Source organism: Triticum dicoccoides, chromosome 2B (genome assembly GCF_002162155.2).
Source record: "Triticum dicoccoides isolate Atlit2015 ecotype Zavitan chromosome 2B, WEW_v2.0, whole genome shotgun sequence".
NCBI classification, from domain to species: domain Eukaryota; kingdom Viridiplantae; phylum Streptophyta; class Magnoliopsida; order Poales; family Poaceae; genus Triticum; species Triticum dicoccoides.
In genome coordinates, this window is record NC_041383.1 from 95,172,407 (window position 1) to 95,187,240 (window position 14,834).

At 43.6% G+C, this 14,834-nt stretch overlaps 3 protein-coding genes across 3 annotated transcripts in view; all 3 read right to left on the reverse strand.

Moving 5' to 3' along the window:
• LOC119360560 overlaps positions 1–559 on the reverse strand; it is a 6,785-nt gene extending 6,226 nt beyond the window's left edge. The window contains exon 1 of the mRNA XM_037626147.1: positions 4–559. Coding sequence (XP_037482044.1) covers positions 4–450 — 447 coding nt within the window. The 5' untranslated portion in view covers positions 451–559. The remainder of the gene's footprint in view (positions 1–3) is intronic.
• A 2,702-nt stretch (positions 560–3,261) lies between these two features.
• On the reverse strand, positions 3,262–7,167 carry LOC119362331 (guanine nucleotide-binding protein-like NSN1). Its single transcript, XM_037627536.1, has 8 exons — positions 6,748–7,167; positions 6,336–6,435; positions 6,075–6,248; positions 5,773–5,987; positions 5,217–5,481; positions 4,860–5,039; positions 4,573–4,784; positions 3,262–3,842 (listed from the first exon to the last, which is right to left on the reverse strand). Exons 1-8 carry the CDS (start codon positions 7,009–7,011, stop codon positions 3,483–3,485), a joined length of 1,770 nt encoding a protein of 589 aa, XP_037483433.1. The 5' UTR covers positions 7,012–7,167; the 3' UTR covers positions 3,262–3,482.
• A 3,756-nt stretch (positions 7,168–10,923) lies between these two features.
• The window catches only part of LOC119362332 (DNA-directed primase/polymerase protein-like), a 9,495-nt gene continuing 5,584 nt past the window's right edge, over positions 10,924–14,834 (reverse strand). Inside the window, exons 11-16 of the mRNA XM_037627537.1 lie at positions 13,497–13,628; positions 13,278–13,413; positions 12,339–12,446; positions 11,597–11,662; positions 11,260–11,510; positions 10,924–11,172 (exon numbers count right to left, since the gene is read on the reverse strand). Of these exons, the coding sequence (XP_037483434.1) occupies positions 11,089–11,172; positions 11,260–11,510; positions 11,597–11,662; positions 12,339–12,446; positions 13,278–13,413; positions 13,497–13,628 (777 nt within the window). The 3' untranslated portion in view covers positions 10,924–11,088. The remainder of the gene's footprint in view (positions 11,173–11,259; positions 11,511–11,596; positions 11,663–12,338; positions 12,447–13,277; positions 13,414–13,496; positions 13,629–14,834) is intronic.

Sequence of the window (14,834 nt, forward strand, 5' to 3'; positions counted from 1 at the left end):
AGGAGACGCCTCCCCCTCCTCTGGTTCAAGGCCAGGAGACGCCTCCCCCTCCTCGACGGCGTCGTACCGGTCGGGACACGCCTCGATTGCCATCTCCGCACTCCCCTGCGACCCCTCCTCCCCAGCATTGAGGTCTGAAGGCGCGCGATTGGGCCGCGCCCAATCTTCCTCCTCCTCCTCGCTGCTGTCTTGGCCCTTGCCCCCCGGGTGGAGCTGGCGCTGGTGCTCGGCGGTGGTCCGGAGCGCGGCGGCCTGGTGCGCCTGGAGCTGGCGGAAGCGGAGGGCGATGGAGGACTGGAGGGAGGACATGTGGGCGTCGACGTCGGCCCAGGTGAAGGGGATGGGGATGGGGGAGGCGGCGAGGAGGCGGTCGAAGGACTCCCGGAGGCGCTGCTTCTTGGCGGGGAGGGCGGCGATGGCGGCCTCAAGCTCCGCCGTCGCCGACGCCATCGGAGGCCGGTCGGTCGGGCTCGCCGGAATGGGGATTCCGGGAAGGGACTGGGGTTTTCTTGCCGGCGGGCGGACGGGGTTGGTTGGTTGGTTGGGGTTTAGAGAGAGGGAGAGAGAGATGGTGGGTGCGTGTCAGTCAGGCATTTTCCTTCTTCGCCCCCTGTTCAGTTCCATCGTGGGGCCCACCTGCCAGTACCTGGCTTGTCTTTTACTGCTTGGTTTGGGGGCAGTTGAGAAGAGGGGGTCGTATTGATTTTACTTTCACTGTGTGAGCTACATTTGGTTGGTGGAATTTATGAGACTGGGGTTTTAGGTTTTTGAGGAGTGTGCAACTCCTTTCACTGATATAATATTTCAAGTTTTACTGTATTTAAAACTACCACATACTAGTAGAAATGTTAATTTCTATTCCCTAAAAAAAAGATGGAAATTTCCAGGATTGGAAATGAATATCACATGAGTGAGGCTTTCTGCACAGGACAACCAAAGGAAAGGCTTAGTAGCATGTTTGAGGAAATCTTAACCTGTTGTAGTGGTGTGTAGTGGGGGGTTTTGCCCATGGAATAGTTTGAGATCCCAGTAGATGAAAAGAGATCGAGGAGTACTCATATGGATGCTCTGCTAGAAATTTGATATAAACTGTCAATATGGGAGGTAGAACTATGTTAACTAGAAGATAACCCGCGTGTTGCTGCGCTAATAGGTTGCTGAAAATTTAGGTTGATAATGTTATCATACGACTTGTTATATTTGATTTATGTGGGGTTGCAAAATATATATTGAATATAAGTAGAATGACCTGTTGGGAAATGGTTTTATTGCATGGTTGAATGTTGTGGTGGGGTTTTCTCCGTGCATGGTTGCATGTTGGGGTCGGCCTTATTCCATGCATAATTGTATGATGGGGTAGCATGCTTGCATGTTGAGATAAATAAAGTGATGAGATCACTCTCTTATGTATACTATATTATTAACGGTTTTGCTAAAGCACATCTAGATGTATCCTAAACATATCCATTAATTAACTCATCTCTTTGATTTCAAAAAAAATAATATTTTAACTCATCTTTTTGAAGCTTATCTTTGTGCATGTTATCCTTCTACCATCTAGAGAGGGGGGAAGTAATTCGTCGCACATATGACATGGTTGGTTATGGCAGTAAAGTCATGTAGTTTCTTTAAATGAAATTAGGGCAGAAATCTCTTTTAGAATAAAAAAACTACCACAAAAGTAAAGTTGCGATGTGAAAGCATAATTAAAGAAGCAAAATGAGATTGTATCTTTTTGTATAATGTGACTCCTGTCGTCGTAGTTGAAGCGGGTTAACTGACATTGCAATGTTGTGCGCGTCCCCATCCCCACTCTGCCCGTGTGTTTCTTCCGTCTCTCTTCGCCCCCACGCGCTTTATCATGAACAAATACCCTAAGCACTTCGTTATCAACACAAAATGCAAGGGCAAGGCGATCTTAAAACAACTCTAACAGAATCGCCACATTTGTCGAAATTGCATAATAACTGTCATATGTTGCACAAACCACAAATTACAACTCTAAAAGAGTTGCCATACCTGTCAAAATTGCCATATGTTTAATAATGGGAGCTCCATATTTGGTCTCCGGCCTTCATATTTGAAGTACTTGCACTCCATAATTTCACCCACGTGGTGAGAACGTGGCGGGACGGAAATTTCATGGTAGGTGGGAATTGGTCCCCACCTACCAAGAAGTAGATATCCAACGACAAACGGGATCCCACATGAAAAGTGAAATATGAAGGTTGTGTTTTAGCGATTGTGACTTTCGCTCCACTAGCTCATGAGTCTCCATATTATTTGACGATTGTCTTCATCATATTTTTGTCAGTGACGATTCTACTAGAGTTGCTCTTAGAGTTTGTGTCGTTGGTTTCCTTGCTCTCCTAGAGTTGCTCATAGAGTTTGTGTCGTTGGTTTCCTTGCTCTCCTATAGGGAACCACGAACCAGAGAAAAAGAAGTAACTTCACTACTAATTGAGTTACACATTTACAAGTGGGATTTGAGAAGAGCAACAAAAGTGTTCATCACGATGCCAATTAACACGCTTTAAACTACTTTAGATCTCGTTGCCGCTCACGATTGTGTATGTGATTTGTACATGGGGAGAAGCATCTGTAGGGGCTGGCTTTGGCCTACCCATTGGCTGACGCTGCCTATTGGTTCAGATTCACGAGAGGAGAGGTGCTGCTGCTGCTTGGATCACCCCGTGCATTCGCTTTATTCGGTTTATATGGTTCGGTTTATACGGTTTTTCGGTTTGTACGGTATTAATATTTTGGCAAACACGGTATGAAAATAAAATACGGTTCGGTTTAGGTATATATCAAATTATTTCGGTATGGTTTTGGTATACCATAAAAACCAAAGTTGACGCGAATTTAAAAATGTCGTATAATAATTTCCAAATTTATGACTCAAAACACATACTATTTTATACAAATAGTATATGACTACATGAATGCTTTGATTCATCTGTTGATGGTTATGGACGTGCTTAGCATTTTAAAAGAAGAAAGATGACTATGTTACAAGAAAATTTACGTGCTTAATAGTGAATTTAACTCATGTACAAGAAAAATGACAACTCATCTCAAGAAATATAAATTTATTTTTTACTTCGGTTTATTTGATTAACTGTTCGGTTTTTGGGTATATATCATAAAAACCAAAGTTCAAATCGGTATGAAAACTTCATACCATACCGAAACCAATAACCATAAAACCATAAAATCGGTTCAGTTCGGTTTTCAAATGCACGGAGTGATGCTTGGATGTGGCTTCATCGGCGTACAAACCGTGCACGTGTAATTACTAATTTATCAAGACAAGACAAAAAAAACAGAGGGGTAAAAACAAGCATCATCCCATTTGTTGCGTCTGTCTTCATCGGCGTACAAAAACTCCTGCCAATTGTTGGCAGCCCACATCATACAGTTGTAATACAACCCTACTAATTCGCACTCCCAGCCTGCAGTTTTTATCTCATGACGCATCATCAACTCGTCGTCATGGGCTCGCACTCCGCAGCAGGGGCGTCTTTCTTGTCGTCTTCACCCTTGGGTTCTTCGCCTTCGCCTTTGCTGCCATCGCCCTCTTCATCGTCCGCGGGGGAGGCGTCCTTCATCTGGTAATCCACCTTGAAGTCGTAGTCCGCGTCCATGTCGTTCAGCACGCTGAACTTGTTCCCCTTGCGCCGCTTCTTCTCCGCTTTCTTCTTGCGGGGGTCGAGGATGCCCTCGGCGGTGTACAGCTTGTCGTGCTGCGTGCCACCGCTGGCCGCCGCCTTGCTTCCTTCACGGTCGTTCGCGTCCGACATCGATTCGTCCTTCACAGGTGCACTGTGCGTTGGGGGATCCTGTTCAATGCAAGACAAATATTATCTAGCTGTACTGCTAGTAATATGCAACTTGAAAGTTAACTTGACGTCTCCAAACACAAGAGATACCAAAGCTTGCTTCTTCTCTGTCTAGCAAGAGCCTTTGACAGGTCTACAGTATATAACTTAGTTAGAATTAGAACATGGCCAACCAAGCATATATAGGAACTAAAGTGTACCCTTTGTTCCTAAATATAAGTCTTTTTAGACATTTCAAATGGACTACAACATACGGATGTATGTAGACATACTTTAGAGTATAGATTCACTCATTTTGCTCCATGTGTAGTCACTTGTTTTTTTGTTTTGAAGGAGTACGTAGTCACTTGTTGGAAACTCTAAAAAGACTTAGGGGCTGTTTGGTTCCAGCCTTAGCTTGCCAAGCCAAAGGTGTAGCGTGCCACAACTTTCTAGGCATGCGTTTGGTTCTATACTAATGTTTGGCTTGCCACAGTGTATAGTGATTTCTCCAGTAGGATTTCTGCCAAAAGGTGTGGCGTTTGTTTTGCTCGCCACACTTCTGCGGCGCGCCACAGGTGTGGCTGATACCTCACCTTAGGCGTGGCAAATTAAACCTCCAACCAAACAGGCCATTAGTGAACGGAGGGAGTAGAATACTGTCAAGAAAGGGGTAGCTGACTGCAAAAATCTACAATGATAACATTGCTGTTTTAAATAAAGGAAGACCACTGTGGCTTGTAAGAAATACCTCGAGCATCGCTTCATCAATCTCTGGTGGGGCATTAGATGGAATTTCAATATGACTGAACTCCTCCATAGATTTTAGACCACTAATATATGAAGACTCAGCTTTGTAAATTTCATCAACATTGAATTCACTTCCATCTTCTGTGATAATTACTGCATTGGCGTCCTCCACAACATCCCTTTTAGGTGGCAGTGTAAAGTAGGGTACCTTGCCTAATAACAAGAGGGTTAGATGGCTTGGAAACAAAATAACAAAATAAAAATTACAGGATAACTTGTCTATTGTACCTTCATTCCAGTCATGAATCACTATTTTTGCAGCAGCTTCCACATCCACTATACCACCCTTTTTCAATTTCCCCCTGAGTGTAGCGAGTTTTTGAAGGAAATCATCAACTGAAGTAAAGCTTGGCACCTTGTACAGAGACAGCAATTTCTCGTGTGGGCAAAGACTGAGGATTTCTTTAACTGCAATTATACAATAAGTATGGAGTAAGTCATTGGATAATGCATTTCCAGGTATAATAATGTACTAGCTTATTATCAGATTAGTATCAGCAAAGTAAACTACAAGTACAGTAACTGGGATGAATATAAATTATCAAAAAGCTGGTTTGAGTGATGATAATGCACGATAACACCTACCAGGAGTGATTACATCGTCCATCTTCTCAACCCTTTTGCAGTTGCGAAGGGCTACAGACACACCACTGCTGGCAGATCTGAGCATCACAACACCAGGACAATCCAACAACTTCACCTTCTTGTCTAACTGAACCTCCTGCATTGATCTAGTAACCCCTGGAGTAGAGCCGACATTAACCACACGGGATCTCTTCAAACTGTTGATTAGACTGCTCTTGCCAACATTAGGAAGGCCAACAATACCCACAGTAATTGCCAACTTGAGCTGCAAGCACAACCCAATAGTGAAATTTAGGCACAAGACCACTCTAAAATCAGGAGTAGTTATCAAAATGTCATGATGAGATTAAACAACGTCCACACAGAAAATTCAGGTGCATGTGTGAAAATAAAACTGTCTGTCAATGTTGATATGGCTTCCATGGAACAGGACAGCAAGGCAAAAGGACAAAATCCAATAGCATGAAGTACAAGTGAAACTCCTAAATGAAGCTAGATAAATACACACAAACAAAGACAGTCTTCGATCATCTCTAAAAACATCAAGATAGGATACCTCATGACTCCTGGAATAATTTTTTAGCAGTTTAATCAGATTCTCAGCACCAAGACAATCACTGCTTTGTGGGATATTGCTTGTTTTATCGAGCTTTGATGATTTCCATCCCAGCTTGGTCCTCTGCTCTTGAGTGTTGCACTTGAATGCAACGGTTGGCAATTCCTCCCTTAGATATGAAAGCCACTTCTCTACCGACTCTTTGGGGACAAGATCTACAATCCACAAAAAAGATGACCATGAGATGCAGAAAAACAGGAAAGATCATACCGGTGATAAATTCATCAAAAGCTACACTATACCTATCTTATTGAGAAGCAGCACAATCTTTTTAGTTGGATCGGCCTTCCTGACCATCTTCTCCATGTCAACGCAACGGGTGCCCAGTGGGTCCCTTGCATCAAGAACCTCGAGAATCACGTCGGAAGCTTCGATGACTTTAACCAGCTCCTTGTAGAAGGCTCTCTCCGAATGGTCTGGAGGCACATTCAGCAGCTTTAGCAAATAATGCTCATGCAAGCAGTAGGCCGAAAAACACCGGCAATGGGGAAAAAGAAGCTAACCATTGGTCTTAGGCACCGCTAAAGCAACAGTCTCCTCTGCTGCGTCATTGTCATTAGCCATGTCTTCATCGTCGGGTAATCCGAGCTTTCTCTTCCTAGCCTGAAAGAGGAGGCCACAATATTTGATCAGTGTTCAACTTCTGCAACCAGACAGCATCAATAACAGACTTCCGAAGGCAGAGTTCGCAAAGGAAATTGCTAACTCTCATCATCTGGCCAACAAATCCATCTAGGCAAGCATCTAATGACACCTACGGAACTATGGAAGAGTAATCGTTTGACACTGAGAAATAATATAGTAAGATCATCAACGATGGCTAATAACTTTGTCTTGTGACCCCGGCCGAACACTGAGAAATTGGTGGCAGCACGCCAGGGGCGAAAGTAAGAGGAGAGGCGGGTGGTTGCTTACCCTCTCCCTGCGGGCCTCCTTCTTGTCCTCCTGCTCCTTGATGGCCATGGCGCGGCGGACCTCCAGGTTCTTGAGCTCCTGCTCCTTGAAGGGCCACTCGTTGGGGATCCCGGGGTCCTTCTCGATCTTGCTCTTGCCGCTCCTGCCGTCCTTCTTGGCCTCCTTGCGCTTCTTGCGGTGGTGCTCCTTGACCTTGCGCAGCACCTTGTGCTTCGCCTTGAGCGTGACCCGCTTGCTCTTGCTCTTCTTGCTCTTCTTCGGCATCTTGCCGCCGCCGACGACGATGCAGGGGGTGGGGTGGGGTGGTGAGGAGGAGGAGAGAGCCGCCGGCGGAGGGAGGGAGAGAGGAGGAGGAGGAGGAAGGGAGAGGAGAGCCGGTGGCGACCGGAAGGTATGGATGGCTCTGGCGGCTGGTGGCTGAAGCAGGGGAGAGGTGCTAGGGTTTAGGAAGACGGCGGATGGGCCTTGAGGTACGCTGCGTGTGCGGCCCGCGCTAGGGCGGCACCGCCCACCTGGGCCCTCTACCACCCCGATGTTGGCCCGAACAGAAATGCGCCCGTTTTCCCCTCCCGCAATGTGAGCTGGCCCCGTAGCGTTAATTTGTTAGCTTGCGTTCTTTGTTTCGTCCTTTACTTCTACTAGTATAACGTCCGTGCGTTGCCACGGGCTCTTTAAAATTTATAATCAGTATCTTTCATTTATCATTCCCTCATATTGAGTGATTATGGGGTGCTCTAATTAGAAACACAACAATCAAATATTAGGAAATTTCACCGAACGAACAACAACGAATAATACGATATCTATCAAACAAATAAAATGAGGTCATATTTTTGGTCCGTCATGCATTTCTGTTGAAAAATGCCTATCCCTTTTAGAATCAACCCACTGTTTGCTCGCACGCAAAAAATACATCTCTAAAGTGGGGAACCGATCGGTGCCAAAAAGAACTCAAACTCCTATCCAATCTCGACTTCGTGCTCTTCCACTTCCATTGATAAAGATGGGACGCCAAGGGTTTCATCATGATGACCTCGAGCAGCCGCCGACATCCCTCCCCACATCTACCCCTACCCCCTGCTGCCGCTTGCACTGTCCTTGCTCCTGGAGGGAGCTAGGGACACAATGTTCTTTAGGATGGGCATGACCAGATCCACGAGGAGGCCACATTCTTCCATGGGAACCCAATCAAGCACACCACCCTCCGCAACCATCCAATTCCGGCCTAACAAAGTCAAGATCCGCCATCGATCCACAAATCAGGCTTGCCGCATCCAGGTTCACTGCAAGTCTGCGACGAGTCTGTAGTCGACATCTTGACTTTGGCTATCCCCACGAAAGAATCATCGGATCCTGCTTACTTTTACCATCACTTCGTCTCTTCCCAAGGCAGCGACACCACCCAGCCAATCACCACCACCGCTTGCGGCTTGCCTACATAAAATCATGAGAAATCCCCACGGTGGTGCTGTAAGATCACCTTGGCGACCTCGACAGTGACCGACTGGTCTAAGATCTAAGCTAGCCGCTCTTTGTAGAAACCAATAAAAGTAGGCATGTGACTCAGATTTGTTCTTTGGTGTGCATGCGTTTCTTGCTGCCCACCAGCTCTTGTCTACAACTCGCCTATCTCTGTACCAGCTCTTGGTCTACAACTCGCCTATCTCCATGCTCGAGACGACCAAGCTCGATGCGCAAGCCGCATACGTCTTCTAGAGCTATATCCAGGCCCTATGATTTTTGGATCACTGCACTATGGTGGAGGAGGTGGATGAGGATGGCGGCGGCGGCGTCTGCGGTTGCGCCTCGTCCGCAGCCGTGCTGGTGGTGGTCGATGCGAGAGCCGGATGGCGTCGGCCAGAATCAGGCAGGGGCGACAAAGATTTAGAGGAGAGAGAGAATGGAGGCGATGAGCGATGGGAGGAAGGGCCACCGGCGATTGGGGTGGCCTCAGATCCGCCCTCCATGGCCGCCTATTTCATGGGACGAACACCCGTGCTCACCGTCGGGCTCGCCTTCGGCCGCTGCCTCGCCGACATTCACGACGTAGAGCCCCTTCCTCCGATCCCATTTGCCAGGGAGGCAGCGCCATCCTTCATCGTAGAGAACGAGTCCACACTGAGATCCCCAACCAGATCGTGATTGCGCCTCCCCAAACCGTAGCGGCACATCCCACTCCATCAATGACCAACCTATATGAGGCGGAGGGTCAGTGTAGGACGCGAGCGCCGTCACCATGGATGTGGGGGACGCCGTAGGTGGGAAGGAGGCGGCGACGGCGTCTGCGTCAGGAAGATCGCACGACGGTGGCGGCGTTTACTCGAGGGGCTGGAGATTGTGATAGGTGATCAGGTGAGGGCGTGCCATACCTGGATCGATAGCCTTACCATACCTGGTGGTAATTTAAATTTATTACCATATTCGATATTTCCCGAGTTATGGCCTTACCATACCTGGATTGATAGCCTTTGGGGTAATTTAAATTTATTACCATATAATTACCATATTCAAAATTTCCTGAGTTATGACCTTACCATACCTGGATTGATTTATTACTATACGTGGATTAATTATGATTTATTACTATATGATTTATTACTATACGTGGATAGCCTTACCATACCTAGTGGTAATTTAAATTTATTACCATATTCGATATTTCCCGAGTTATGGCCTTACCATACCTGGATTGATAGCCTTTGGGGTAATTTAAATTTATTACCATATTCGATATTTCCCGATTTATGGCCTTACCATACCTGGATTGATAGCCTTTGGGGTAATTTAAATTTATTACCATATTCAAAATTTCCTGAGTTATGACCTTACCATACCTGGATTGATTTATTACTATACGTGGATTAATTATGATTTATTACTATATGATTTATTACTATACGTGGATAGCCTTACCATACCTGGTGGTAATTTAAATTTATTACCATATTCGATATTTCCCGAGTTATGGCCTTACCATATCTGGATTAATAGCCTTTGGGGTAATTTAAATTTATTACCATATAATTGCCATATTCAAAATTTCCTGAGTTATGACCTTACCATACCTGGATTGATTTATTACTATACATGGATTAATTATGATTGATTACCATAAATACGTTGGGTATTGCCGGTCAGACGAGAAAAGAGAAAAACCGTTGGGAGGGACTGGTGGAAGGTGAGACGAAGAAAAACCGGTTGAAAATAAACCGGTTGAAAGTGGGGGGGACTATTCAACCAATTCATCCATTAGGAGTAGAGATTTTCTTTTTATTACATTTGTTATTTTTGAATATTCTAAATACTTAATTCAAAAATTAATTGAGTTCAATCTTTAAAAGGGATATAATAGTGTAAAAAATAGTGATAGCATTAAGAAAATGCTTATGACATTAAAAAAATGTTCACGTGTTTCAAAAATATGTTTGTGACATTTTAAAAAGTTCACATACATTTTAAGAAATGTTTTGTGCCATTAAAAATGATATTTAAAAAATTCACGCATTTTTCAAAAAAAATGTTCATGAATATTTCTAGAAATGTTTATACAATGTAAAAAAATGTTCCCATTAATATTTTTTAAACATTGACATTTATAAAAAATGGCCAATGTGTATTTGAAACAATGTTCAACATGTATTAAAAAAATCGAAACATGTACTTCATGTGTTTGAAAAATATTCAACGTGTTTCGTGTATTGGAAAAATATATATGAAAAAACCAAAGAAAACCTCTCCTGCTCCCTGACTCGGTGACTCCCTCTCCTTGGTCTTATCGACTGTATGGACATACAGGAGAATTGGAGTGGGACTTTTTAAACTTTGAAACTTTTCTCAAATTTGCTAGAATTGCAATGGCACCTATCGAATTAACCCAGAAAAACAAACTCAACTTAGAGCAACCCCATACGTTCATGCCTCTCATTGTACACACCAATTTGTTTTTTTTTCTTTAATAATAGGAAATTTGTGTCAATACCATTAGTCCCTCCTCAAATCTTACCATCATATTGTTTCTTGGTAATAATAATAGAAATTTGCACGCTCCAAGCACATCCGAGCATCTTAGAAGCCTAAAAAATTCAGATTTTTTTTGCTATTTTTTTGAACTTACTGTTCATCAAGAGGAGCCTGGGCGGGCTCATCTTTTTTTTTCGAAAAGGGCCTGGGCTCATCTGTGGATTACCAATGCAATTTACCTTGTCAAGCAATTAAATACACATCGCTTCCCTCAACAGATTCTGCGAACCAAATGTCAGGCATTCTATGTACCTTATGGCAGCTACATCTACATCTACCATGAACAAACGTGTTCAGTAACCGTGGTTGCAAGAACCCTCCCTATGCATCGCCCTGTGATTCCATCTGCACCATAAACCTTTCCACATCCGTCCACCAGTCAGTATCGTCACAGCCGCCATCCTCCTGTGATACACACACACACATCAGGGATCGTGACTTCGACCGACCAACTTGGGGCAGCAAAAGCGAGTAGTGACACAAACTACTAACCAAGTTACAAGATGCAGGAGGAGCATGATCGACATTCTCGACACTGTCAGCAAACTTCACCGCTTCTTCCCACCAACCAGGATCCTCCTCCACCTCCCCGCTCCCCATAACAGAGTTACCATCGTTTCCGCCGCCTTCCATATTGAATTCCACAACATTCCCTTGATAATCTCTCTGGGCCGATCCGGCTATGGAGGTGGTGAGCTCAGGAATCGCATCCAAGGGTACGGCACGCAGTGGAGAACGGTACCCTGTTCATTCCAAAGCACTCATGTTAAGAGGAAATGATTATAGTGAAAAATGGGAGTTACTGGAACAATCGATGTTCCTTTCTTACCTCGACAATCAGGGTCATAACACTTCTGGTAATACGCAGCTCTTTGGAAATCCACAATGTACATAACTGGTGCACCGTCAGTCAGGATTAGTGATTAGCTAATATGCTAACATGAAGCAGTGACAAACTTCAGAAAACACACCTACATGTGCAGGCAATTTTGCTTGCAAGTATTCATCTAAACTGAAAACATCTAGTGAAGGCTAAAAGGGGAGTTGAGGGCCACATGTCACCGACACGCAGTTAATAATGTTTCCTACTTTGATCATCTTTGTAGGGTTTGTGAAAACTTTTTTGTAAAAAAAATCATTGCAGCTATTATAGGCTAACTACTTCAAGCATCCTCATTAATGGAAAATTATGATAATACGCACTTACGATGATTTTGCAGCAGAGTGAGCTAGCAGATGAACACAACATGAGATGATTGTAATGCTTAACAAACATGTCAAGTATTATTTGGTCAAATATTGTATACTAAAGGCAAAGAACATAACACAAAGGATTTGTTGCAGCAGCACATGGCCATTATACGTATGTTCTTGCAAAAATGCTAACAGTAAATTAAGAGCAAACACATGATGGTACACATCCAAACAACACTATAGTAGCATACACAAAGTACAGTATAAACTTATGGTATTTTCTCAACTAACTGATTATGGTACATTTGCAAGCAGCACCAACAAAGTAATGCACTCCTGTGCAAGAAAGTCATATACAGAGAACAGTAAAATGTTACCATGATTGCTTTTATGCTCTCTTCCAATATGCTCACAGTATCTACTCCTTGACATGCTATAAATCATTAAACCATCTTGGGAAAACCAGTACCAGCATCGAATTTTCCCTGCAATAATAAATAAATGTTTAAGTAGTGATGAAAGAGTAAGACTTGCATTTCCCAGAATGCAGCATTTATTTGCTTTCAGCATAAAATTAATTAAATAAGAGTACTATAAGAAATAATCTCCTAAAAATATATTACAATATTATCTGCGGAAACACCAATACTGTGAAGCCTTCAGCAAATGAAACAGCGCAGCAAAAGTTCAGGATTAATGACCAGAAACGATTCTTTTTTATTTTACTGTAGAGGGGCTTAGGAAGACACATTTCCAACTGAAGGTAGTGTCACATGCATGGCCAGCATACTAGTGTAGCAATGTGCCGTATTCATACAGCACCAAGGCAGCAGCAGCACACAACTAGACAGCATACGCTCAGGTTATGTTGCCATTGAATGGTTTTTATTCTAAAGAACAGGGTACTATAGGCATATTGTGGAACCACGTTCTTTGACAGGACTGCCCACAAACACACATTTCAGAATTTCAAATAGACTGCCGGAGGCAGACAAACCTGTTGAAACTGAGTCTTGTATAACACATAAATGTATGCTAGAAAAATAACCACTGTCTCAAACAAAAATAGTCCATCCAGAAATAGAAGGTGCGACGCTTCTCAAGATTTATTTCTGGCTGAGAATTTGTTCAGCAGTATGTGGATTGCGTGATACAAGATCAACATCATTGGTTCATAGTATAAAAGCACTTCTCACCGATATCGATTTTGTATCAGATAATCTACATATAGTTGGAATAATTGCTGGTCAAAATCATGTGCCTCATATTTCTGGATGAAGGGAGTAGAAGGATATTTGTGAGGAAGAACCAAAAACCTGAGACACTTCCAAAGGAAGCTATAGATTCAATAAAACCGTCCAGAGCTGGAAAAGGAGATCTCCCGTAAGTATATGCTTGAGGAAAATCACTTCGGTAAGTATCAATGGCAACCCGGCAGTTTTTTGCTTGAATCTAAGAATGGCACATTAGAGAAAAAATCATATATAAACTCAACATAGTAAAAATACATCAGTAATGAAACCGCAAATACTCACTCGTGTAACGCTGGCTTCAGTGTCAAAATGTAATGCTTTCTTGCATTCCAAATCAAGTTTGCAGATCAAAAGCTTATCGCAGTCATCATCTAATCTGCAAATAAGTGACTCCATAAATAGTTCCTTGTCATTCTGTAAACGAGTAGAACATCTTATCAGCCTATCAGATGCAATATTGAGATAAACCTCGCAAGTTTGCAATATTGAGATAAACCTCGCAAGTTTGCATGTGGTCAACAGTGGGTAACATTAGGGGTAAAAGATAATGACGCTATGACAGGAAAAGGGAACCAGAGACTGTATAGCATCACCATCACATGAAAACCTGCACCTGTCAAGCTGATTTGTCTGCAAGACTGCAAGCACATAGGGACTGCAGTGCAGACAAAAATTTAATCGCCGACTGCATTTCAGCATTCATTTAAATTCCTCATGCCAAAAGATATTAAAAACTGTTGACACAACCCACATTTCGAAGGTTGCATGAGTTGATACTCGATTTTGATTTGAAAAAAGAGCTGCCTGCACTGGCCTATTTTTAAAAAGCTGGTTTGGGATGAATTCCCAGGTCATTTATGGAACCTCATTAAGTTACATTATATTTGGAAACAGTGCTTCGAAATTCAGATATAATATTAAATTCTTTATTTTACCATCTGCAACGCATTGCCATTTTATATTTTAACTGACAATGCGATAATAGTTTTCTCATGGAATTTCCAGATTTCTTACATGTACACAAGAGAACCGAGTGTCACCCATTTTGGCTAGGTGCATGTCCACACCTACCCACGCGCCTTCGGGTCCTGGACTCTGCGGGCATCTCACGGTTTTCTCCCATTTCTATATAAGAAATCTGCAGGGTACTAGCCCCTGTAGGTCTACTTTTTCTCTTCTGTTACATGTACAGAATGCATCTCTTTTATTAAAAGAAAAGTCACAAGGCCTAGTACCTGTAAACCTAGTCTTTTTACACATAATTTGTACATGTAAACACATAGTTCAGAGCTTCTCTAAAAATATTATTGTTTATATCCCGATCAGGGTGCTCCATCCCGATCGCGTCGGTCCAGGAGAGGGAGACGATTGGGATGGAGCACCCTGCACCCCGCACACCACCTTCCCCTTCGCTTCCAGCGTGACAAACTGCTGTTGCGAGATCTCCGACGGCAGAGCCGCGCCGTCTGGCCAGCAGGAGACCGTCCTGTTTCCCTGCAGCACGCTATTTCTACCTCCATTGGGCAGCAAGAGACGGGCGGGGAGCAACATTACGCGCACCAGTTCGCCCCAAGCCACACCGCAGCGTGTGCTCCATGCGTCTCCCCTCTCCCGCAACGG